At 37.7% G+C, this 27617-nt stretch overlaps 1 protein-coding gene and 1 pseudogene across 4 annotated transcripts; one reads left to right on the top strand and one right to left on the bottom strand.

Moving 5' to 3' along the window:
• Window positions 1-613: 613 nt before the first annotated feature.
• Window positions 614-11358, bottom strand: e2f4 (E2F transcription factor 4). 4 transcript variants are annotated; one of them, XM_051690050.1, is made up of 12 exons: window positions 10890-11358; window positions 9912-10021; window positions 6264-6424; window positions 6056-6100; window positions 5851-5915; window positions 4972-5060; window positions 4820-4859; window positions 3827-4112; window positions 3444-3596; window positions 3252-3296; window positions 2782-2823; window positions 614-2451 (listed from the first exon to the last, which is right to left on the bottom strand). In XM_051690050.1, the coding sequence occupies exons 1-12, from the start codon at window positions 11043-11045 to the stop codon at window positions 2336-2338; spliced, it is 1308 nt and encodes a 435-aa protein (XP_051546010.1). In that variant the 5' UTR covers window positions 11046-11358; the 3' UTR covers window positions 614-2335. The 4 variants fall into 4 exon arrangements, with proteins under 4 accessions (XP_051546010.1, XP_051546011.1, XP_051546012.1 ...); XM_051690051.1 differs by having other exon boundaries at window positions 4975-5060; XM_051690052.1 differs by lacking the exons at window positions 4820-4859; window positions 4972-5060.
• Window positions 11359-13066: 1708 nt separating this feature from the next.
• On the top strand, window positions 13067-24851 carry LOC127435936 (cytochrome P450 2D3-like; annotated as a pseudogene).
• The last annotated feature ends 2766 nt before the right edge of the window (window positions 24852-27617 follow it).

The raw sequence follows: 27617 nt of genomic DNA, 5'->3' as shown, positions 1-27617 counted from the left end.
TCACCCTCATCCCTTTCATGTGAAAGTGGAGACTTAAAGTAAAAAGGGACTCAAATATTGATCTGTTTCTCACCCACACCTATCATATCGCATCTGAAGATATAAATTTAACCACTGGAGTCTTATGGAATACTTTTATGCTGTCTTTATGAGCTTTTTGGATCTTCAAAGTTCTGGTCACCATTCACTTGCATTTTATGGACCTACAGAACTGAGATATTCTTATAAAAATCTTAGTTTGTGTTCTGCAGAAGAAAGTCTTTCACATCTGGGATGGCATGAGGGTGAGTAAATGATGAGAGAATTTTCATTTTGGGGTGAACTATCCTTTTAACTGGTACTACACCTGGAATTTCCTTTAAGAATTAATCTTAGTGGGGTTTGAAAATTTAACCCTTTAGTAACTAACTCCAATTTTAAATCACATTACTACCCTTATTCAAGTGAAACTTTAACATGAATGTCTACATCTGCAGGATGTGAATCAAGTGCCTATAAGCAGTATGACAGACTCCTTCGGAATTAGATGGAAAAAACAATAAAATGTAGAAGTAGGATCAAATTCCTTAGAACTGCACAACAAACTTAAATTCAAGAACACTAGAAGTACAAATACGTGTTTTATTTCATGGGGATAATGATTCCGATGATGAATCACTAATAAATGCAATGACAGTGAATGCAAATGAAAAATACCAGAACTCCCTGGATATTGTAAAAAGAACTGAATAAGCCAACCCATTTAAAGTACAGGGCTGGAAGTAACCTGTGTGATCATACTGTTTTAAAGTGCAATGTGGAGAGGTTAGACAAAAGCAATTGCAGACAATTCATCTAATGAAAACCAGATCATTCAGAAAACTAACGTACAAAAATAAATGGTATGCTTGTACTGTGTACAAACATAAAAATATCATTTAGCACATAAATGATACATATAGAACAATACAATATATGGAACAATAACAATAAATGACAATCTGTTTTCAATTAGTTGGTACGTACATATTTAGGAGCCAACAGAACAACATTCTATTTGATACTCTTATTTCTTGTCATATTGTGACTACTCTTTAATTCCCACCCCAAACCCACATCCTTCTTAAGACAGTTATTCTCATTTACAGACATAATGAAGACATGTTACTAACTTTCAAAAGATTCTATACACATAAATGGGTTGAGACTAGGACAGATACTGATAGGACTGAAAACAGGGAGGGCTTATGTTTCAAAATACAAAAATAGCAATAACTGTCATCTAATTTAACATTTGCACAGGGTTTTTAGACAGCAGTTTTCCAGTTAAAACAATGTTAAATTCATATGTAATACTCAATACAAATTATAGCGTATGTTGTGTAGGCAAGGCATTCATTTCATAATGCATTACAAACACTGTAGGCTAGCCTTTTTGTGAGTCAAATTATTAACATGACTACACACCTAAACAGCCAAAAACAGTTAGAATATAGTAGGAATGGTTTTTCCAACACTTAAAGCATCCCTTCATTTTTTCTGAAAAGCATGATGATAGAATAAATGTTTAGTTACATAGCGCAAAGCTGTAAAGCTTCCACACAATAGCCTATTCTGCAATATCAGTGACCTTACAATCTCCCTAATACGCTTGTTTCCTCATCAGATATTACTGTAACTTAATTACTTCTGCTGGCTGCTTTTAAGTGTTGTCATTTGCTGCAAGATGAGAACAAACTGTTTCCTATTGGCTGAATTTCTTCAAACTCTTCACATCGGAGGCATGCTTTGTTTAAAAGCATGCGATAAGCATGATAGTTGCTAGCACAAATTAATATAGTTTCTTATTAATAATCTGTATGCAAGTCTGGTTCAGGTAAGTCATAAGTAAATATGCCGTGCCCACGCTTTTGGACAAAAGGTGCTACTTTAAAAACCTAGCTGGTATTTTCTTTGAATCACTAACCACTGCTGGTGAGTTAAGTCTATTTCTGTGATAAACAAAAAAATCCCCTCTGTGTCTATACAAAAGTAGTATAAAAATAATGGCCGCACACTAATATAGATTGCTTTGACGAATCAGGCTATTATGGATGTCTGATATCTTCATCAGATGAATGGAACAGGGACTGGTAAAGCTTCGTATTTCAGTTGAATTTAGCAGGGAAAGTTCCTTTCAGCCAGCTGTTTTGGGTGAGGAGTAAATATACATATATAAAAAAAGCTTTATATACACACAGAATCAGCTTATCATACACATGGATCTGACACAGAGCCACACTTTCTTTTTTTCTCCTTGGAAAAGGGTTTAAAAGTTTTTAAGTACACAACTCGTATTGTATGGTGTGCTTGGAGGTCAAAGGTTGGCAATGGGAACATCAAAAAGGTCACAAAGGCCCTCGGTCTCATCCAGGTTATAGATATAATCATGGTCACCCGGAGGAGGGGACAGACGAAGGAGTGGAGAGAAAACTATGAAAGAGAAAAAAAGAGAATTGGAGATATTGTGGCCATGTTGGTCTATCCAAATTCAATGTTGATATCAGCTAGCTGGCATTCACTTTATTCTACAACACACTCATTAAGATGTCATTAAACATTTGCAGAAATCAACCCATAACGAGTAAGTGTATGAAATGGGTTGTAGTTTAATTTCATTGTCAAACTTAAACATAATATGCACACATAAGCACACTCTTTAACTAAACTGTTGCATAGTAATTTAAATGAAGTTATCCGACGTTGCATTTCATGTTGAGTAATAGACAATGTACAGGTTTCCTGATTCATGATAAGCATTACCTTCTGAAGACATTAGCTCCTCCAGCAGATCTGTACTTATATCTGCATGTAGAAAAAAGTATGAAAAATAAGAAACCATAATTCTTCCTTGTGTTACATAAAATCACAGCTTCCCTAAAGGGGTAGTTCAAAATAATGTACTCACCCTAATGTTTTTCTAAACCATTATTTCTTCCATGGATCACAAAATGAGATGTTAGGCAGAACAACAACCTTAATCACCATTTACTTTCATTGTACTGAAAAAGATGCAATGAAAGTGAATGGTGACTGGTGCAATTCTTCAGCCCAACATATCCTTTAATTTTTCACAGAAGAAAGAAAGTTATACAGGTTTGGAACAACATGAGGGTGAGTAACTGATGACAGAATTTTCATTTTTGGGTGAACCAATACTTTAAAAGACAATAATAAAAACAAATAAGCATATTTTTGTGGAACAGCAAATGTTATGTTGAACAGATCCTCACCTTTAGGGTCAAACATTTCTGAAAGTTCTTTGGGGAAATCCAACACTGTGAATAGACAAGAAAAAAACATGAGTCAGAATTCTTTAAATAAGTGTATTCACTTGCAATTGCTGCATGATGGATTATACATTCCACTCATAACAGGAAAAGTAGAATATTCTTTTAATAAAAAAAAAAATTCTGTGCACTTACATTCTGAAGGGTCTGTTTTGATTGGTTCAAAAAGGGTTGAGGAATCAGGAAGTGAAGAGCTGTTGTCCAATGAAGCAGACGACTGCAGTTGCTGGGAGCCCACTGAAGATGACAGATTGGCTGTTGCATCTGAAGTGGTTGTGCTTGAAATGTCTAAAACCCAGAACCAATTGCATGAGAACAAAATTAAAGGAACAGAAAGACACCATGACATTTGTCAACCAGCACAAACTGTCTGTTTACTGCAAAAAAAAAAAAAAAAAAAAACATTTATATATATATATATATATATATATAAAAAATGAAAAGAAATGTGACAAAGTAAATGTGCTTCATAAAAGTAATGCGGAACAGACAAAACAGCTCATCTCTAAGCATCTAACCTGTGGCTATTGCAGCAGCAGAGGCAGTGGTTGTGTTGGGGGTGGTGGTAGGACTCTGGCAGGTGGAGGCAGGAGATGGCGTACTGTTGGCTGCTTGTTTGGTGGGTGTGTCAGCAGCAGAGGTAGCTGAAGCTGGGGTGGAGAGGCCCTGAAGCATGTCATCTGGCGGGGGTACCGGCAACACCACAGGAGAAGAGCTAGAGGGGTCTTTATTGACCAGGAGGACCTCGATGGGGCCCATGGAGCTCTTAAGGTGAATCTGGTACTTCTTTTGTCCATTGCCCTGCTGAAAACAAAAATATGAGAAGTGTAGGGGTTTTTAAAACTATTTAAAACACTCCACACTAATCTGTAGCAGATTATGAAGAACTACACTACATACTTGTTGCATTGTAAGGATATAGTGATGTCATATTTAACCCCAGATTAATAATAAATAAAATTACATTTTGCATAATGAAATTGAAGCCTACATTTAGGACCATTGAGATTTTTTGCATTGTGACATGATTTTCAGGGCACTAACCTGCAAGTACTTTTTACAACCCCATTCTCATTACCGCAACACGTAATTGGTAAAAATTAAGGTAAACTGATAACACTTTACAATAAGATTCCATTTATTAACATTAGTTAATGCATTAGGTATCATTAATAAACAATTAACAATATTTTTTTACAGCATTTATTAAATTTATCTAATGTTAGTTAATAAAAATACAATTGTTCATTGTTAGTTCATGTTAGTCCAACCTCATATTGCATTAACTAATGTTAACATATTCAGTTGAAGTCAGAAGTTTACATACACTTAGGTTGAAGTCATTAAAACTCATTTTTTTTAACCACTCCACAGATTTCATATTAGCAAACTATAGTTTTGGCATCTACTTGTGCATGACACAAGTAATTTTTCCAACAATTGTTTACAGACAGATTGTTTCACTTTTAATAGACTATATCACAATTCCAGTGGGTCAGAAGTTTACATACACTAAGGGTGTGTTCACAGTTGCAGTTCGGTTCTCTTGGTCTGGACCAAAAAAGAAAATGATACATTTAGTCCTGGTTCGCATAGCATTCACTCTGGCATTTTTAACACCAAACCTAAAGATATGAAACAAAAGGCATCAGGATAAAGTCACAACCTGTTTGGACAGCTTTTATGACGTATATTTTGCGACGGAACTTGCTGAACATCCAAAACAATGCTGGCTGCTGGGCGAAATGTGACCTAAGACAGGGAATGTTTCCTACGATTAAATGTCTGGAATTGTGAAAATCTGAATTTAAATGCATTTGGCTAAGGTGTATTTAAACTTCTGACTTCAACTGTACAACTTGATTTTAAAAATGTATATGTTGTAACTAACATTAACCAAAATTAAAAATGCTGTAAAAGTATTGTTCACTGTTAGTTCATGTTAACTAATGTTAACAAATGGAACCTTATTTTAAAGAGTTACCAATTGATTAAATTAAAATCACCAAACAAAAAAAAAAGGCAGTACCAACGGAGTACTACTATAATGTGTGACTAATTTACAATGTAAATAATATCGTTTTTTTCTGTATTCTTCATTTGGATAAAAGTGTCTGCTACATAAATACATTTAAATACAATTTGTTTTCCACATTGGCTAGTGGTAATGAGAATATCATATTTTAAATTATTTCCCGCACTGCAGTAATAAGAATTGGGCTGTAAAACATGTGTAACTCCATGAAAAACAATCACCCAGGGGGCAAAAATAATAAATAAAATAAAAATGAAGACATAACACTAACAAGTAACTATCATAGCACTAACATGTTTTTGGGCATGGTTTCATGGTACTACCATTTTGTTACCATTTAGTATTCTCTGAAGCACCTTATATCACCCTGTATATCAAGGTATATGAATATGACAATCATACAGTACCACAGTTTATCAAAGTACCATGTTAAGACCATTTGACACCATCACCTTACTATAATACCGCCACATTAATTTTTAGTCAGAAAATACAAGCAAAACGTACAGACTCAGGCACAGGAACCTCCAGCTGTGTTCCTGAGGGAGCTCGGATTGCTAGAAGAGTGTCACCTAGTGGCAAACAAGCAAAGAATAAAGAGAAAGATTATATTTTTAATTTGCATACATGAAAAATACATTTGTAGCATTATGCCTGGAATTGTGCTGTTGTAATGATAACATTCTGTTGGATGCCTCATGGAAAAACCAACCTTTGAAGCAATTGCAGAGGTCTTGATGTGTTACGTACGCCAGAGTGTTTCAGGTTAAGGACATACTATAAACACAGGCCTTGACATGAAAGATCCTTCACATTTAGGATAGATTTTAAAGGTTTATAAGAGCATCTAGGGTGAAGACAACTTGGCAACAGCAAAACAAAATAAAATGAGACTTTCAAGGGGTAACTGGAAGGATATGGGCTATTCAGTGAGTCGTCCGTCACATTCTTGATGCTCTGTTGTACCCAAACCCTCTGCTGGTCCAGCTCATGTTCCCTCCGGTCAAGATCCTCCAATTCCAACTTGAGGTCTATCAGCTTGTCTGCAATTTCACGCGTGTTGCAGCCTGGACCAACACCCCTACAAGCAAACACCAATAGAAACAGACTCATTTATTAGTTTACATTAAAAGTGATGTCTCTCCAACCTTAATGCAGTCATTATTTTTAAACAGATATGTCAGAGAAGCAATTACCTGCATTTTCCCATTTAGTTTGGCAGTCTTTTTTCTTAAATAAACTTTGTTTAACTGAGCAATTGGCAATTATTATGCTCAGAACATAATAACTTTGAGACAAGTGTCATATTCCGTTAAATAAAAAGCACCAACCCAGTGGATGAAGTGCTATTATGAGTTTATTTTCACTCTTGCTTGGTTTGTGGTTTAACACCATGCCAGCTTCCATGGCTATTTTCATGGTGAAAAACAAATTAAAATATAATGTTTTATGTAAAACAAAATGTTCACACCAAATCCGTTACAATTTTGCGAGACAAACTTCAGACGAAAGGTCTATAGAAGAGGTGCCCAAACTTTTTCCTACGAAGGGCCAAAAATCAATCTTGATTTTTTTTCTTCTCATTCACATATTTCCAAATATTTAGGCTATTAAATTAACAGCCTACAAAACAAATGCACAGACACAGTAGATGTAGATGACAGCATTTCTCCAGATTTGGAATGAGGAGCTTATAAAAAAAAAACTTAGCAACTGCTTCAAGCCAATTTAATAAAACAATAAACATTAGTCAGAGATATGAAGTGGTTAAAGTTACTGTATCATTAATAGAATTTTATTTAACATCAAGGCTATTTAACACATCCAGATATTATTTTTGTTAATATTATTATTAAATACATTCAAGCATTTTATAATTTAAGCACGTGAGCATGACACCGCACTGATACATGAGAAGTGGAGTGCCCGTCTGTGCTCGTTTATGGCATGTGCATCTGCCACTGACTCAGAAATATCTGCACAACGGACGTCACAAAACAAACAATGTTCAGCAAAAATTCAAATGAAGAATGCAATGGATATATTAATTTGGAACTATGTCAGATTGCAGGGGGAATTTTTTTGCCTAGAGCCTCCATTAATTTCCAACCCTGGATGGAACTAGAGATGGAGATGATAGATGTAACAGGTGTTTAAGTGTCTCTCTTCATCATGCAGCTGGTACATTACACAAAGTATTTTTGCAATTTCTGCCTTTCATGCAAATGTGCTGCATTATGAATAATGAGGGAGCGCTAAGATATGAAAGGCGCACACGCATGCAATGTTATAGTTTTATCGCGTCACTCACTTACGGAGATGTGGTATAACACCATTTGCATGTCGAATTAACAGGTTTAGAAAGGTTTATACATCTGTAACATCTTAAATTCTGTATCTATGCAACAAAGTACTTTCTCACTGCGCGCGCTCACACTTCTGACAGCTGCGAGAGAGAGGGAGAGAAAGAGCGGATTTACTCATGCAGCTTCTTGAATTACAGTTTGATACAAAAATGAGTTTATTGATTTGATTTGTTCATCTTTATCTATTGGTTTACTAATTTGCAGCTGCACTGTAGAGTGAATAAAAGTTTGCGGGAATTATGAACGTGGAAATTGAGGGAATTATTAAAATTGTGCGCAATAGCCGCAATCCTGTGCCGAATTTCAGGCTCTGCAAACTGATTTATATTAAAATATTAAAGTTGCCATGGTTCCCCTCCATTATAATTTTATTTTATATATATAAATATATAGAAAAACGTTACTCTGCAATCTGCTAAATTAATGCAATGAAAAGCTGCACCACTAGAATTTTTTTTTTGTCCTAACTTTTGTCATATACTTCAAGGTAGGCCAAATCAGAGGTTATTGTGGGCCCTAGTTTGGTCATCCCTGGTCTATACACAGAGTGCATAAAAAATTAAAATGTAAAACAATTTCACCCCTGTACAGTAGGTGGCGCTGTTGCTGTTCTAGTTGTTCTAGAGACTGTTGTGTGTGAAAATCCCAGGAGATCAGCAGTTACAGAAATACACAAACCAGCCCGTCTGGCACCAACAATCATGCCACGGTCCAAATCACTGAGATTAAAATGTTTCCCCCATTCTGATGGTTGATGTGAACATTAACTGAAGCTCCGGACCCATATCTGCATGACTGCACTGCTGCCACACGATTGGCTGATTAGATAATCACATGGATGTTTGTTGGTGTCAAGACTGAGTGGTATAAGTATTTCTGTAACTGCTAATCTCCTGGGATTTTCACACACAACAGTCTTTAGAATTTACCCCGAATAGTGTCAAAAACAAAAAACATCCAGTGAGCGGCAGTTCTGTGGATGGAAACACCTTGTTGATGAGAGAGGTCAACAGAGAATGGCCAGACTGGTTCGAACTGACAAAGTCTACGGTAACTCAGGTAACCGCTCTGTACAATTGTGGTGAGAAGAATATCATCTCAGATGCAGGTTTGTGCTGTTTTGGCGGCACAAGGGGGACCTACACAATATTAGGCAGGTGGTTTAATGTTGTGGCTGATCGGTGTATATTTGTGTGGCAGCGGGGGCGTGGTCAAACATCTCTCCAGAGAGAGAGAAAGCGGTAAGGGCGTTTACACCTGAGTTAAATTATGTCTAACACCTGTCTCTAATTTCAGTGAGCAAGGGGAGAGCGGCATAAATAGAGCCACACAGCACTTAGACGGGAGAGAGAGCCTGGGCACCACAGACGAGAATGAAACTAGAGTGTTATTATTATAAATGATGAGAGTGTATTTTGTGTGTGATTGGAGATTAACTTAGTGGATAACGCAAAGACTGTAATTGTGCTACAGACGCAGAAAATAAAATTCCTTACCTAAACAAGGAAAGCTGCTTCTCGCCTCCTCCTTTACACTTTGCACATGTATTCTTGCTACGAGTATATTCCAAACGGACTCCCGAACCCAACTACTCTTTCTATAATGTCTGTATTAATACCTGGATAATGTAACACAAGGTACTGTGATACAAATACACAAGGAATAGTGCACATAAAGAATAACATTGTAAAGAAAGGAATATGATACGCTGCCTAGTATTAAAAAAAGAATATATACGAAAATATTGGCTCACGGTCTTTTCTTTATTGTAATTATTGCAATATTTTGTTATATTATCCTTAAGAACAATAACAATATTAATGCTAATAGGTCTAATAATTGATTCTGCAATTAGGGAAAGTGCAGGAGATCCCATTTGGAAATGTGCAGGAACAGCTGTCTCGCATGGAGGACATGGAGATCCAGATAGTATTTTTTTTCCCCCAGCAGGCAAAGTTGTGTAGTTTTTTGTATCTGGATACAAACAAAATGTTCCTAATTGTTTAAAAAAATTAAACAGGCTACTAATACTGAGAAAAAGTATCTGAATATTTATGCGTGATGATATAATATAATATTATTAATAATAGCAATAGCACCAAAACAATTATGACATCGACGGCCGTGGCCCTTGACTTTGTATTGTTGACAGAATTTGGCCCTTGGTGAAAACTAATTGGGGAACCCTGATGTAAGCCTTACTTCCACTGGATGCTGTTTTTGGATTTCTTCTCTATTAGTCCAATGCCTTCCAAAACATTGGTGATGTCGTAGATGCGCCGCTTCTGCCTTACAGCCAAAGTATCTGCAGCCTAAATCACATTCACACCAACAGAACAAACCAGAGATTAATTATTGATTCCTCTCACCGTCTCCTCATTACATGCAACTAGGCTAACTACACAACAGGCCCGGCTTTTAAAGTGTTTTATCTTTTACAAAGCAGAAAGATACAGCCTAGAAAGTTGACATGCAACTAAATGCAATCAAGTTCCAGTAGCTCATTGCCTTTTTCAATGACTACAATGCACTGTCATGTTTGCTAGCAACGAATAAATACACAAACCAAGTTGTTCTCAGTTCAAATAATCAAGTAAGTCTTCTTAACGTTTTTAGAGGAGTGATATCAACTTTAACACCTAAGAAATTCAAAGTATGCAACTCTGAACGTGCATAAAGCTCAAGTCTGGCCTAGACCATCCCAAGTGGCAGCAACTCAGGAGCACGTGCTTGTTTTGATGGCTTTTGTTTGAGTTTGAAGCCCGGACGGACTCATTCTCTCAACTCCAACACAACCGCACAAACCTCCAGGATAAAACAACAAACACCCGGGGCTGTTTGTCTTGCCAGACAGTGGTGACATTACATTTACAACCTGTTAGCTGGCTCGCCTGGTTAAGAGGAACTACTTTATCCGAGGCAAGCTGTCGGGGGAGTTGAGAAAGGGGTTGTGCAAGCAAACCCCTGCTTCTTTTAAAAAAGAAGCAACTTTTTAAACAACTTTAATGTGTTTTAAGCGCAAAACACCTTAAAGAGCTTGTGTTTATATGCAAACGTTAAAAAGTGATGCGTTTGCAACAGGCGCTGTGTCGCGCGCGGTGCCCGTGCCATACTGAAAGCATGAAAACGGTGATGATGGTGATGAAGATTATGCACTCTCAAAACTCGTCTCGTGCTTACAGCTTTCAGGTCCAACACTCCGTCCTTCGCTTCCTGCAGCAGAGTCACAAATTTGGTGGTGAGCAGCCCGAGACTTTTCTCGTGGCGACTGGGGGTCTGCGGCTGCAACGGGTCTCCCATCGCCCCCAGTTCGTTTCTTCCGGTCTCTAAATCCATCAAGTTGCTTTTTAATTATTACTAAATCCCCCCCAGGTTCTCGTCGCACTCTGTGTTGATCTATATATTGAATGCTTTATGCTGTAATAGCTCCACTCTCCGTTGACAGCACCGCCGCTTATGCCGCCTAAACGTTCGCTTCCCGTCAACGGCCGCTTATTCCTGAAGCATGGACGGGAAAGTGTATTTCACTGCGTTAAGATCCCTCATTCAGGGTCCAGTCCGGTTCAGGATGCAGTTTTACGCGAACCCAGATGGCCTAACCGAACGAACGCTCTCACACCACCAGAGCTGAGCAGCTTGAATGACTGAATCCGTTGAAGGAGCGGTGCATCATGGGATGACCTGATAAAAAGGGAAGGAATCCATCTGCATTCTGTTAAACGGCCTGTAGAGGGCGATACAAACTGCATGTTGAACAAGTGGACATGTGGGAACATTTCCCTTTCCCATGAGGGAAAATAAACCTTTCCTATTGTGCATGTGCTGGCTTAAGAAATTGTACATTTTTATTTGATGTGTTAATATTAATTAAGCTTCCACAGTAATGGTTTTAAGTTATAACCATAAAGCTTTGTGTGGAGCTGTAAGAAACCTGTGGTTTTGCTTTGTTTATCTTTCAATTCTTTTCGATAACTCATTTCATTGATTTGTTTTATCTTCAGGCTTTAGTTAACTTTTTATGTTTATATAATCACCTTTATTGATCAAATGCTTTTGCAAGTTTTCAGCTGTGTATACATGAATGGTTTCATTTCATGCCTTTGCTTTTGATGTGCCACAATTAGTTAAGCTTGCACAGTCAGAGTTTGTGTGGGAAAACTTTGTGTGGAGCTGTACGGCACCTGCGGTTTGATCTTGCTATTGATGTATCTTTCCATTCTTTTCCATTACTCTTTTCATTTTCATTTCACTGTGCATACACAAACATTTCATTTTATGTGGCTTTACACTGAAAAAAAAAAAAATGGTTACCTGCAGTTGTTACTTCAAGGATGTATTTCTGCTTGATCTAACTCATAAAGATTACTTTCGTTAGTTTAATCTTATTTGATTAAATACAATTTTGGAATTGACTTTTAGATATTACCACATTAGGTACATTTTTAAGTTACCTGACAAAACATTATATGGATGGATGGATGGATAGATAGATGTTCATTAATGACTAATAATTCGTTTACAAATGCATTATAAATCATCGGCATGCGGTTATAACAACATGTATAAAAAGGGTGACTTTCATGCAATACATGCCAAACAGTGAGCCATATTACCTCATGTGTTATATATGCTTAATAACACTTATTCAACATTAGTAACATATGAAAATGAACCTAAATGTTACATGGACACCTGTGAAGCAAAATGACATTATCCTTCCTTTTGATCATACTATAATAGTTGATTTTTGCTAGACTGTGACATAAATCATGAATTAGGGCATTTTATGTTTTTGAATAATATAAGTAAAAATAAGTGTATTTATAAAGCATTTATTAATCCTTTTATATGTGTTGCTATAACATAAAGGATTCATACTGTGTTTGTAAATGACTCATTAGTCATTATCGTACCCTTTTATGAACCCTCAACAAAGGGAACATTAATATAAAGTGTTATCATCATTAATGAGAGTACATGACAACAACACAATATGCAAAGTGCTCACAAAAGTATTGCACATGTATTATACATAGTAAGTCAACTCATTTTATCAAGTCAACTTTTTCATGCACTTTTCCTCGGTCTGCATCCATTTTTATTTTATAGAACATTTTAAATAATTCACTGATATGACTGAAACACAAGTTCATTCAGTACACAATACTTGCACTATTACATGGCATTAGAAAAGATCCAAGTGCTATCTTGGATTCGTGAGTATTATTATTCATGCATTTTCAGTTCATAGTCTTCAGGCAACATGCTCCATGGGAATGTTAGGGATTTGAAGTGGGAGGGCTTGGTGCATGAGTATCTGAGTGTTTGTGTATACTAGAGCAGTTAACAGTTGGACATCAGTCATCATGCTGGGCTTTTTGATTCTAGTGTGGATATGCTTCTTCCTTGTCTTCTTATTCATCCGGATCCCGAAGCCTAAGAACTTTCCCCCTGGACCACGTCCTCTCCCATTATTTGGGAATTTGCTCCAGCTGAACATTAACAATCCTTTGAAAGACTTTGAGAGGGTACAGTATTGCATTCTTTGAACATTCTTTGACTAATGTACATTGGCAATGACTGCAACATTCACTTGTTGCTTTCAAGAGTTAGATGTTAGATGTGAAAAATATCTGGTATTGTGTTATGTAATCAGCATTATGGAACAGTTTTAGTGTAATATCTTAATGTTCAACTTTTTAGCTGGCAGATCGCTATGGAAAGGTTTATAGTCTGTACATTGGATCAAGACCTTCAGTGGTCCTTAATGGATTTGAAGCTTTGAAGGAAGCTCTTGTTAATAAGGGTTTGGATTTTGCGGGATGCCCACAAGATCTCATGGTCAACCATGTCATGGAGGGAAAAGGTAAATCTACAAACTACTGCAGCGGTTCCAGTCATCATCTTGACAATGAACCCTCACCTTTATACCTCTGTACAGACTATATTTTTGAGCTTGTTCCCTTGTTGTTTCTTTAATGAAAAGAGTCCAAAGAGCAATTTGAAGCCTTATCTGATAAAGTGAATACACGTTGTATCAGCGTGACCCAAGCTGACATCCAGATATTACTAAAGATGTTATAACTGACATCAAGATATAACTGTAGGTGTTATTTTGGCTGATTATGGACCTGGATGGAAAGAACACAGACGCTTTGCCCTTATGACCCTGAGGAACTTCGGCTTGGGGAAACAGTCCATGGAGGAGAGAATTCTGCAAGAGATCTCGCATGTTATTGCCAAATTGGACAAAAGTGTTGGTAATGATTTGTTCATTTTGTTATTGGGTAGTTGACACAAAACATGTCCACATTTATTATAACAACATCAAGATATTATGTTTAAATGTATGTAAATATAGAAGGAAAGTGTATATTTTAGGTCCTGTTACTGGTCACCACTGCACCATTTTTAAAGGAATTTACTGGGTTTAATACAAGTTAAAAGAATAGTTCACCCAAAAATGAAAATTCTCTCATCATTTACTCACCGTCATGCCATCCCAGATGTGTATGACTTTCTTTCTTCTGTTGAACTCAAATGAAGATTTTAAGAAGAATATCTCAGCTCTGTAGGTCCATTCAAAGCAAGTGAATGGTGACCAGAACTCCAAAAGCTCCAAAAAGGAGATGAAGTCATTATAAAAGTAATCCATAAGACTTCAGTGGTTTAATCAATGTCTTCTGAAGGGATCCAGTTGGTTTTGGGTGAGAACAGACCAAAATAGCACTCATTTTTAACTTTACATCTTGACAGCAGTCTTCTTAGCAATCATGATTTCAAGCTCAATTACACTTCCTATAGTGCCATCTACTGCTCTGTGTATGCATCAAGAACTAGGAAGTGTAATCGAACTTGAAATTGAATACCACGTGAGTCGAATGCTTATGGAGTTTATTCATATTTCTAAATGCAGATATCTTGGAATGTACAGCATGAGTAAGTGTTTTTCCCCTTTATATCTAGTGTACTGTGATTCAAAACGTTGAGATACTGTGATCTTTTACTCGCTTGTTTCTCAACGGATACAGCCTCTTCGTAAACAAAGACCACAATGTGCTATTATCAATTGGCCTCATTCATGAAACTTTAGTAAATATTTGAGTAAATTTGGAGTAATTTCCGTGTAAAACTTTTCGAAAACTTTCTGCCGGATTCATAAACGCTTCATGCTCCCCAGATTTGTTAGTAAAACGTGTATGTTAGTGAATTCCAAACATTCGTAAAGAGGGGGTGTGTGCACATTAATTCACAATTATCATAATCCACAACCATGAAAATGCCATATAAGGAAGTCACCAGACTCACTAGTAAATGCTGTTAACATCTATGAGGAACAGTAATTAAATTGTTTTTATGAATAAAGTCCATTCACGTCATAAATTTTGGATTATCAAGCACAATAGCGTCTCAAAGAAAGTGAGGACTTTCTGTCCTTGCATGTTTTTGCTGTCTTATGATGCTCTTTTGTGAATCAAACTGTTCAAAAAGTCAATAAATATGGTTTGACATGAGTGTAAAGAATGTTCAGTTCACGCCGGGAGGAGGATGTCCACCACCATTAACCTTCTCTGGTTCAGTTCGCAGCGCATCGCCAGCATCATATGTGAAATTTCTCAGGTAAATCATGATGGTAACAGTGATATCTCCCTTGCAACTGGAAGAATCTTCAGAGAAATTATAGAATGTCTGAAGATCTTTGACCAAAGCACTGTAAGATATTACAGATTTGCAAGTTTTATGACAATGTGCAGACTTTTTCTATTTTTTTCCCCAGTGTATTGTCTAAGTTCAGCTTTCAACACCATCATCCCAGCTATTCTTCGGACTAAATTACACCAACTGTTCCCACGTCTATCTGTCAGTGGATCACCAGCTTTCTGATGGGCAGCTAGTGAGACAGAGGAAATTCACTTGCAGCACTTGTATAATCAGCACTGGTGCCCCTCAGGGATGTGTGCTCTCCCCACTACTCTTCTCCCTGTATACCAATGACTGCACCGCCAAGAACCCCTCTGTCAAGCTCCTGAAGTTTGAGGACACTACTGTCATCTGCCTCATCCAAGATGACAATGAGACTGTATGCAAAAGGGAGGTTGAATGGCTGGCTCACTGGTGCAGTCAAAACAACCTTGAGCTGAACACGCTCAGAATGGTGGAGATCATTGTGGACTTTAGGAGAAACACCCCAACACTGACCCCCCTCACCATTCTAAACAGCACTGTGGCAGCAATGGAGTCATTCAGGTTCCTGGGCACTACCATCTCACAGGACCTGAAGTGGGAGACCTACATTGACTCCATTGTGAAAAAGGCCCAGCAGAGGTTGTACTTCCTTCGCCAGCTAAGGAAGTTCAACCTGCCACAGGCGCTGCTGATACAGTTCTACTCAGCAGTCACTGAGTCTGTCCTCTGCACTTCAGTAACTGTCTGGTTTGGTTCAGGTGTGAAATCAGACATCAGAAGACTACAAAGGACAGTTTGGACTTCTGAGAGGATTATTGGTTGCCCCCTGCCCCCTCTTTAAGAATTGTACACTTCCAGAGTGAGGAAAAGGGCTGGAAAAATCACTCTGGACACCACTCACACAGCCCACTACCTTTTTGAACAGTTGGACGGCACTACAGAGCACTGAGCACCAGAACTGTCAGGCACAGTTTTTTCCCTCAGGCTATCCATCTCATGAACAGTTAAAACTGCCCCATGTGGTGATGGGGCCGTGGTCATGTGTCTGTTTGCGGGAGAGAGGGAGTGGTGTGGCTCGTCAACATGATTTCTAACAGCTGTTTATTGTTACAGTGACAGCGGGGAGATGCCTTAAAAGCGGCAAAAACACACCAGAGAGGGAGAGAGGGAACGAGTGTATAGCGTCGGCGTGTGATTTACTGAGTGTTTATGACCTAACAAGTGTTTTGAAAAAATGTATGTTTATGTTGAGAGAATTATTGACTGAATGAAAAGCAACAAAAACTACCTACGCTGTACACAAAAAGAAACAATATATATATATATATATATATATGTATTTCTATATATATTTATATTTTCTATTATACATTTTATTTTTATTTTATTATTATCTCTGTCTAGTTGTTGTACTGTTTGTGCACTGGAAGCTTCTGTCACCAAGACACGTGTTATTTACTCACGTTTCTGCGGATGACATTGAACGATATCCATCGCACATTGAGGCACGGAGCTGTTGCTCCATCCAGTAAAAAGAAGTGTTTTAACAACATGTATTTTAAGATATTTCTATCACAATGAGGGTGAATATTCACAAGCTATAGACCAGCACAGGCTTAGCAAGGTCCCTGTTTCCGACTGTATTAGACATGTAATTGTTTTGACTTTTCTTGATTTTGCTAGCTAAAATATAGCCCTCTGTGTTATTATAAGTTAATATAATATGATAATTGATGCTACACCAGCTTCACAGTAAATGCTGGAGTAAATGGTAATATATTTCTTAACATATGTGACTCTTACTTTCACCATACAATTTGTCTAATAGTGCTCAATATTAGTTTATTGTATTACATTTATGCAGTATAATATAATTTTCTCTTTCAGTATAATTTACGTTAGTAAATTTTTTTGGCAAAAAAAAAAAAAAAAGGACAGTTAACAATGATGCAGTGGGGCCTGGGTAGCTCAGCGAGTATTGATGCTGACTACCACCCCTGGAGTCGCAAGTTTGAATCCAGGGCGTGCTGAGTGACTCCAGCCAGGTCTCCTAAGCAACCAATTGGCCCGGTTGCTAGGGAGAGTAGAGTCACATGGGGTAACCTCCTCGTGGTCACGATTAGTGGTTCTCGCTCTCAATGGGGCATGTGGTAAGTTGTGCATGGATCGCAGAGAGTACGCGAGTCTCCGCGGTGTCATGCACAACGAGCCACGTGACAAGATGCGTGGATTGACTCTCTCAGAAGCGGAGGCAACTGAGACTTGTCCTCCGCCATCCGGATTGAGGTGAGTAATACTACTAAGTAGTGGGAATTGGGCATTCTAAATTGGGGAGAAAAGGGGATAAAAAAACAATAACAAAAAAAAAAAACGATGCAGTAATTTGACACAATAAATTTAGATTAAACTGTGTGTTAACACCTTACATAAGGTTCCATTCGTTAATATGCATTAATGTATTAGGTACCATATCTGATCACTGTCTGGTTCATCTTCTCCCAATCTACAAGCAGAAACTAAAATCAGCTAAGCCTGTAGTAAGGACTGTAAAGTGATGGACCAATGAAGCAGAGTTGGAACTACAAGCCTGCTTTGACGGCACTGACTGGAGTGTTTTTGAGGCTGCAGCCACAGACCTGTACGAGCTTACAGATACTGTGACTTCATATATCAGTTTCTGTGAGGATATGTGCATCCCTACTAGGACATTTTATCATTCAATAATGATAAACCATAGTTTACAGGAAAACTCAGACAGCTTTGTCATGCTAAAGAGGATGCTTACAGAAGTGGTGATAAAATATTGTACAACCAGGCCAGGAACACACTGACTAAGGAAATCAGAGTGGCTTAAAGAAGTTACTCTGAAAAGCTGAAAAAACAGTTTTCAGCCAACGATCCTGCATCTGTGTGGAAAAGCCTGAAAAGCATCGCCAAGACACCTCCCCCTTGCTCTGTAGAGAGTCAACTAATAGCTGATGAACTGAATATATTTTACTGCAGGTTTGAAAAGCCCAGTCTCACACCCCTCCCCCACTCTGATCTTCACTTCACACACACCAACACCTCCTGGAACCCCACTCCTCCCCCCTCCTGCTACTCCTGCACTTATGATCTGTGAGGAGGATGTGTGGCGGGTCTTTCGGACACAAAAGACTAAGAAAGCTTCAGGCCCAGACGGTGTTTAACCTGCCTGTCTGAAAGTCTGCGCTGACCAACTGGCTCCCATCTTCACACAGATCTTCAATAGATCACTGGAGCAGTGTGAATCCTTGCTGTTTCAAACACTCCACCATCATTCCGGTCCCCAAAAAAACCAAAATCACAGGACTTAATGACTACAGACCTGTCGCTCTCACGTCTGTGGCCATGACATTGTTTAAGAGACTGGTTCTGGCCTACCTGAAGAACATCACTGGACCCCTGCTAGACCCACTTCAGTTTGCTTATCGAGCAAATAGGTCTGTGTATGATGCTGTCAATATGGGACTGCATTATATCCTGCAACACCTTGACAGACCTGGGACTTTTGCAAAGATCCTATTTGTGGACTTCGATTCAGCCTTCAATACCATCATGCCTGATCTTCTCTCAACAAAACTGTCCCAGCTCTCCACGCCCACCCCTATCTGTCAATGGATCACCAGCTTTCTGACAGATAGGCAGCAGCTAGTGAGACTGGGGAAACTCACATCCGGGACCCTCACTATTAGCACTGGTGCTCCTCAGGGATGCGTTCTCTCTCCACTGCTCTTCTCCCTGTACACGAATGACTGCATTGTAAAAGACCCCACTGTCAAGCTCCTGAAGTTTGCAGACGACACCACGGTCATCTGCCTCATCCGCGACGGTGACGAGTCTGCATACAGATGGGAGGTTGATTAGCTGGCTGTCTGGTGCGGTCAAAACAAACTTATGCTGAACACGCTCAAAACAGTGGAGATGATAGTGGACTTCAGGAGAAAATGATTTGGTTTGGTTCAGCCACCAAATCAGACAGAAGGAAACTACAATGGACAGTCAGGACTGCTGACATGATTATTGGTGTCCCCCTGCCCACCCTCCAAGACCTGTACATCTCCAGATTGAGGAAATGTGCAGTTAGAATCACCCTGGACCACACACACCCTGCCACTCCCTCTTTGAACTGTTGACCTCTGGCCGGCGCTACAGTATTTGTTTACAGTATTTATTAATCTTTGTCAATATTAGTTAATAAAAATAAAATTGTTCATTGTTAGTTCATAGTGCATTAACTAATGTTAACATATAAACTTTTGATTTTTAAAATCTATTAGTATGTTGAAATAACATTAAATAAGATTAATAAATGCTGTAAAAGTATTGTTCATTGTTAATTCATGTTAACTAATATTGTTAACTAATGTTAACAAATAACCTTATTGTAAATTGTTACCAATAATGCTATTGTATCATTACTTTTATTTATGAATATTGTGGTGTGATATTACAGATTATATGAATAAAATCGAATTAATCCTCAACTGTAAATTGTTGTTTCTTCCTCAGTAGTGCTTTACTCATGTGTAATCGCAAGCTTGGGGCAAAGAGGAAGCGGGAGTTGGCAAGTTCCAACCCTAAAAGGTATTTTATTTTCAACAGAAAACTTCACTTCTTCTTTAAACACTTTTGTCTCTGTGGGCGCGTGGTAGCTCTCTGGTAACCAACATCATCATTGTACTACAGGTGTTATGTATGCTGATTATGGCCCTGCTTGGAAGGAGGATTGACACTTTGCCCTTATGACTCTGAGGAACTTTGGTCTGGGGAAACAGTCCATGGAGGAGAGAATTCTGGGAGAGGTCTCACATGTTATTGCCAAATTGGAGAAAAATTTTCGTATTTGTGTTTACCAATTTAATAATCTCACACCTTTATATTGCAACTTATTTTCCACTCATTTTACCTTACAAATAAATGTAAATGTTTTTAAAATACATACATTGCATCTATACAGGAGGAACTGTGAATCCTCAGACTATGTTCCACAACACTGCATCAAATGTCATCAGCTTGGTTCTGTTTGGAACCCGTTATGATTACAACGAAGGATTCCTTAAGCAATACATTCAACTTGTTACAGAGATGTCAAAGATCCCCAGTGGACCATGGAACATTGTAAGACATCACATTAATAACTTTAAAGAATCATTTGCTTCAAGTTTTGTAGCTTTTAGTTCATGTTATTAGCTTTAAAGCCATCTACACTACTGGTCAAAAGTTTTGAAACATTGACTGAAATGTTTCCATGATCTTAAATTATTTTTTTTGATCTGAAGGTGTATGCTTAAATGTTTGAAATTAGTTTTGTAGACAAAAATATAATTGTGCCAACATATTAATTTATTTCATTATAAAACTAAACTTTTATTTAAAAAAAAAAAGTTTTTGAAATTGATGATTTGGACCAAATAATAAAGAAAAGCAGCCAATAAGTGCCCAACATTGATGGGAACTCCTTCAATACTGTTTAAAAAGGGTGATACCTCAAGAAGTTGGTTGAGAAAATGCCAAGAGTACATTTCTGCAAATTCTAGGCAAAGGGTGACTACTTTGAAGATGCTAAAATATAACATAGTTTTGATTTATTTGGATTTTGTTTAGTCACAACATAATTCACATAGTTCCATTTATGTTATTCCATAGTTTTAATGACTTTACTATTATTCTAAAATGTGAAAAAAAATTATAATAAAGAATGAGTAAGTGTTTCAAAACTTTTGACCGGTAGCGTATATGCAACTGTTATCCTAAACATTGACAAAGACAGTCTACAAAAATATTGATGACTCGCGCTGCAATCACTCAGTTTGTCCTGTCAAAATGCTCTCTAGAATGAGACTATCCCACCCACTAATACCACCTGCCATTCACTAGTGTTCAGCAAATCATGTTCAAATATGTGACATGACAAACTGGCTATTCAGAAAAAACGGACATGCCCTTCGATATGTCCCCAACTTCCTATTTTAATTTGAAATGTGTCAACACTAGAAAATAAAATGCCTATATCAAGCCAAGACTTTAATGGATTTGGTGATGTGTTTTGTGGTGTAAATCTAGGATTTTTTTTTTTAAATGTGTACATTTATAACATTATACTTTGTATCATATCATCCTGAATTAGTTTGAAAAAACTAGTTACCACATGATGGTACCACAGATGCGATGAGGTTTCTAACACATCTGCTGAGAGTGACCATAAATTAGAACATCTCGGTCGTAAACCATCGCTCTCAATTTTTTTCTTTATTTGAAAAGTTTTCAAAAAGTAATGGTGCTTTTTTTCCTTTATTGGAGAGAATTTGTAAGCAAAAATAATATGCTGTGGACTACCATTCATTGCTCTCCTGCAATTATTTACTTCCACGCAGGGCCGTAGCAAGGTAATCTGGGCCCCCTGACTGTATCTTGCTCTGGGCACCTTTCCTACAAAAAATTACAGTTTAGAATTTGTTGTGGGGCCCCTGGACCTTTGGGCCCCTAGAATTGTTACCACCTTTCACCCCACTAGCTACGGCCCTGCTTCCACATTCAAAAATCTGGAAGTGTGAGAAGGGTCCATTTAAGATCTTTGGTTCAATTCCCAGGGAACATACAAACTGAAAAAAATGTATACCTAATGCATAAATGTAAATACATTCACACCACTAGGTGTCAGTATAAGTCTAAAACTACTATAAAATTACACTTTTAATAGAAAAACTCTGCAATGAGTCCCTGCATCCAAAATCACATACTGTCACAGTATGTACTGTATTTGAAGGACACACTTCTCGCCCGGTAAAACAGTATGGTCTTTATGTACAGTATGCATGAGTATTATGAATAGATTCCGTACATACTTCATCCGGGGACGTGGGCATTGACCCATGACACGATATGATGTGTAAAAACAAAAAACAAGCACCATTTTTAAGCCCAAAGAACAACATTATTGGTGTGTATATATATATATATATATATATATATATATATATATATATATATATATATATATATATATATATATATATCACTTACAGTTAAAGTAGGGTTATGGGTTCGTAAAGTGTCCAGTCGATCCGCACTTCAGAATCTCATCAGAAGTAGTAGGTCATTTCTCACTTTTTTCATCTCACTTTTATTGGCGTACTATATAATAGGGAAGTATGGATATTCGGACACAGCGACTGACAATTGTATTTGGAGAAATGATGACACTAAAGTAATTGCAGATGGTGCTTACATTTTAGTACAATTCTTTAAAGGTGCACTCCGTGACTTTTGTCTTTGTGTCATCTTGGACTTACACTGACACCTAGCGGCTTGGATGCAGCATAATTTAAAATCAATAGTTTTCAGTTTCAGTGTATTTTTATTGTATACAGTCTTCTTATTTTGTGTATACTGTATATTGTATATTATTTTTATTGTATACGGTCTTCTTATTTCGTGTATACTGTATATTGTGTATTATTAGGTGTATATTGTATATTGTGTTGTGTAAACTGTGTTATGTGTAAATCAGATGTTTATTGTAATTGTCATACTGCTATGTTGCTTGGAACCGTACTCAAGACTTTCACCCACTGTTGCACTTGTGTATATGGCTGAGTGACAATAAAGGGATTTGATTTGATATGTGAAACATTTGCTTTTCTTACAGATTTATGAAACATTTCCTGTGTTAAGAAGCTTGCCACTACCCTTTACAAAAGCCTTTGATAATATAGGGAAGATAAAAAGTATGACTACGAGTCTGATCGATGAACACAAGAAGACAAGAGTCCCAGGAGAGCCGAGAGACTTAACTGACTGCTGTCTGGATGAGCTTGAGAAGGTGTGTGAGTGTGATTAGTCTGGCTTTGCATGGCAGAAACTGTTTAATGTGACTTTCTTCTGACATATTAAAGGTGAAGTGTGTAACTTCCGTGCCTCTAGCAGCACAAAACAGAATTGCAAAAGTTATTTTCAAACAGCATTCCTGAATCAACCCTCAGCCATTTGTTTAACTAGGTTTGCCAACTGTCCCGGAACGTCGTGTAATTTGGCCAAAATGAAGACATCCCATATTTTAGCGCAAAAACGTTCGAGTGGGATGGCAATACGTTCCATATTTAAGGCATTATGTCCTGTGTTCGTGTTGCGAAATGTTGGCAACTCGAGCTCATGCGAAAAAAAGCGAAGTTCTGATAGTGTCTCAGACCCACAGTTTTTACAATTTTAGGGAAACCAACCTATAAACTGCTTGCTTAATTTACACACTTCACATAAAACTGGAGGAGGAAGTATTTTAACAAAAGTATAGGTTTCACCTTTTACATATGCACCACTAACTGGTGTATGAGTCTCCGCTAAATGATATCTTATGCCCCCAGAGAGAAAATTATGGTTCCACACTTTCTGAAGCCCGACTCGTTATGTACATAATGGATTTGCACTCTGCAGGGACTGATACCACTTCCAACACCCTGCTCACTGCATTTCTCTAACTCACAACTCACCCAGAGGTTCAAGGTCTATGTTTTAAAAGCACACATTAATTTTGGTTAATCAGTCAATGTGAATTATTGTCCTCTAGGTTAAACAGAATCATTATCCTAATTTTTCTCCAGAGAAATGTCAGCAAGAGATTCTAAGTTCTTGGTGGTAAAGATCAGGTGTCTTTTGAAGACCGACACAATATGCCGTACACACAGGCTGTGATTCATGAAGTTCAGCGTGTTGCTAACACTGAAGCTGACACCAAGCTGATGGGCTACAACATCCCGAAGGTTAAGAAACTTGACTACAAAACAACAGCCCAATGAAATCAAAGCAATTTCAGTTGCTGCCGTAATCTTTTTTTTTTTTTTTTTTTTTAAGAATATTGAGTTAAAACTCTTTAAAGGAATGGAGAGAAATTATTGTGATAAGTTAATGGGATAAAATCAAAAATTTTCACAGTATATAAACCAGAGTTTTTCATATTTTATCTCTTAAAAATGTTTTTTTTTTCTTCTGTTTTCTACTCCAGGGAACAATAATTATAATCCCTAATCTAACATCTGTACTGAAAGAAGAAGGCCAGTGGAAGTTTCCTCATGAGTTTAATCCAGCAGACTTCCTGAATGATCAAGGCCAGTTTGTAAAGCCCAAAGCCTTTATGCCCTTATCTGCAGGTGATTGTTCAGATACATTACTATTTTCCTAATAAAGACAGGTGTATAAAGTCCCATCATTTGGTATTATTTTGTTTGAACTTATTGTGACCAACATAAGGATAAATGTTGTTTGCAGGGCCCCGTGTGTGTCTTGGTGAGGGTCTTGCTTGTATGGAGCTTTTCCTGATCTTGGTGACTCTGCTGCGCCGTTTCCAGTTTGTGTGGCCTGAAGATGAAGAAGGTGTATGGGGTCTCACTCACACCCAAACCCTACAGTATGCACAAATTCAGAGAGACAGTTACATTATGATGTCAGATTTCTTGCATTTTTTTCCCTTTTTTTTTTTTTTTTTTTTTTTTGTGCAATCAAGTACTTCAATAAAAAAGCATTCACAAAATGTTTTCTTTAAATGAAAATATGCAATTATCTTGTATTTTCCCATGCTGAGTTGAACGAAAGAATCCTTTTGATCATTGGTGAAAATCAGTGGTGTGTGTCGGACTTCTGAAATGACTTCTGAAAAGAAGTCCCTTCTCTGGGGTTTTTATTTATTAATCCAATATAAATTCATTTTCACTTTGAATAAAAGCATGTCTCAAATTAATTAATGTAATTTTCCTGTGATATTTGATTTTTACACAGCGTCTGGGTTAAAGGCATGTGTAAGTACCAACAAACAATATTCAAAAATCAATAGCCTGCTATGATATTATAATTTATATTAAAACCAAGCCAGTAACTACAATAATATGTGCTGCTTTTATTATTCCTGTCTGTTAGTCAACAAATCCTTGGTAAACCCAGCAGGTGCCATGAAGGTCACAGAAATGGAGGTGCACCTTTAAATAAACTGTTGCGGGGTCACTAAAAAAAACTTCTTTACTAACAGATTGTAATTTCAAGTTCATTTAGATTTGTACATGACCGAAAATGGTGATGTCCAAGTGGGTGAATATTTAACTGTAATTAGTCCATACATTGCAACAGTTTAATACATTCAGGCTGGTTTACGGGCCGTCTGTGAATGTTTCAACAAGAACTGTTTTGTTTTTTTTCTAATACTCTAACCATGACTATTATGTCAGAGATTGCTTAAGATTATTCGGTTTAAATGCCTGTAGCCGGTTGCAACAAACCCCTTAAGAAAATATTTAGATAGATATATTATCATTACAATTTTAACAGATTTTTATTTTTTTTTTTTAGCTTAAGGGGAAATTGGGCCCTAATTCTGATCTACAATTGTGGCTAAAAATATTGGCGCCCTTGGTAAATACGCGCAAAGAAGTATGTGAAAAATATGTCCTTATTGTTTACCCTTTTGATCTTTCATTAAAAATATCCACAAAAAAATATATCCTCTAAAGGATATGAAACAATTGCAAACACAACAAAAGTTTTATAAAAAAACAAATATTTTTCAAATATATGTGTGGCAAAATTCTTGCCAACCTTTTATTCAGTACTTTGTGCAACCTCCCTTTGCCAAGATAACAGCTGTGAGTCTTCTCCTATAATGCCTAATGAGGTTGGAGAACACATGGAAAGGGATCTGAAACCACTCCTCCATACATAACCTCCAGATCCTTCAAATTCCCAGGTCCATACTGGTGGACTCTCCTCTTCAGTTCACCCACATGTTTTCTGTGGGGTTCAGGTCAGGGGACTGGGATGGCCATGGCAAAACCTTGATTTTGTTGTCAGTGAACCTTTTTTTTGTGTTGATTTTGATGTGTGTTTGGACTATTGTTCTGCTGGAAGATCCAACTTTAAGCCAATTTTAAGCTTTCTGGCAGAGGCAGTCAGGTTTTGATTCTGATATCTGTAGGTATTTGATAGAGTCCATGATGCAATGTATCTGAGCAAGATTTCAAGGACCTTTGGCATAAAAACAGCCCCACAACATTAAAGATCCTTCACCATGGAGGTCATGTGACACCATGCAAGAAGCAGACGTGTGAGCAACAAGCTCTGCTCACTTTGCTAAATTTGTGATTATGTTATAATCTGGTAAAATTTGATACACCCAGTTACACATTTGCTCTTTGAGGCAAAACATGGCAAAGAAGTAAAAATCCTCGGGCTCTGGAGACATTAAAAGACACTTATGTGTTCAGGATGAAAGCCTGACAGGCCTACAGACCGGGGACTCGATTTGGATGACACAGCGGGAGAGGTGATCCAGGGTCAGTTGTCCAACATGTCGGTGATGTTGACGAAGGTTCTTGCTGACTTGGAGGATCTCGCTGTAATAGGTTGATCGATTACGGTAATGGAAATAAAATTCTCTGAGTTAGTTACAAGAGTGACTGATGTTGAGAGACGAATCGATTGTCTGGAATCTTCGGAGAGGGAATTAACCACTAATCCGCCCACGACCAAAGCTGATTTGGAACATCTCCTTGAAAAGCTTGAAGATCTTGAGAATAGAAGCCGCAGGATTAACGTTCGAATTGTTGGAATTCCTGAGCATGAGGAGGGCAGAGATATGGTGAAATTCCTAGACAAGCTTTTCCCAAGTCTGCTTGACATAACAGGCCACAAGCTGGAAATCGAGTGAGCTCACAGAGTCCTAGCTCACAGACATGCTGAGGGAGATAGGCCCCGATCGATTCTGGACAGATTTCTAAGATCATCCGATAAAGATATTGTGTTGCGCCAGGCGAGGAGCAAAGGGAAGCTTTCTTGGAAGAACCATAATATTTTCTTGTTCCCGGACTTTGTGAGTTCGACAAGAGAGAAACGCGATCGGTTCAAGGAATGTAAGAAACTCTTACATCAGCGAAAGATCACTTTTGCTCTGATGTTTCCGGCCAAACTGAGAATAGAAACGAAGGACGGTCACAAAGTATTTACATCCCCCAATCAGGCAATGTCTTTTATTGAATCAATGGGTGAGTAAACCATTGGGTGTTTCTCATGTGAGTGGGTCGTCTCACTGTACTTACTCTGGCTTTTGAGGAAGCTGGGAGTCATTTTGGTTTCTTTTTTCTTTTTGCGTTGGCTCCGCCGAGCGCCTGGAGTTTGTTTTGTGAATAACACTTTTCCTTAAAGAAACTTTTGCATTCAAGTTCC

The sequence above is a fragment of the Myxocyprinus asiaticus genome, chromosome 46 (genome assembly GCF_019703515.2).
Source record: "Myxocyprinus asiaticus isolate MX2 ecotype Aquarium Trade chromosome 46, UBuf_Myxa_2, whole genome shotgun sequence".
NCBI classification, from domain to species: Eukaryota; Metazoa; Chordata; class Actinopteri; order Cypriniformes; family Catostomidae; genus Myxocyprinus; species Myxocyprinus asiaticus.
Note: the sequence above shows the minus strand (reverse complement) of the source record. Positions and strands in the feature narration are given on the sequence as shown.

Bases quoted from the DNA above. Each gene is read 5' to 3' on its own strand.
- e2f4 (XM_051690050.1), bottom strand. From the start codon at position 11,045: ATGGATTTAGAGACCGGAAGAAACGAACTGGGGGCGATGGGAGACCCG. The intron at 5,916-6,055 runs GTTGGTTTTTCC...GTTTGCCACTAG, and splicing joins CCTCTGCAATTGCTTCAAAG to GTGACACTCTTCTAGCAATC. The intron at 5,061-5,850 runs GTACGTTTTGCT...TCCCTGTCTTAG, and splicing joins AGGTTCCTGTGCCTGAGTCT to GTCACATTTCGCCCAGCAGC.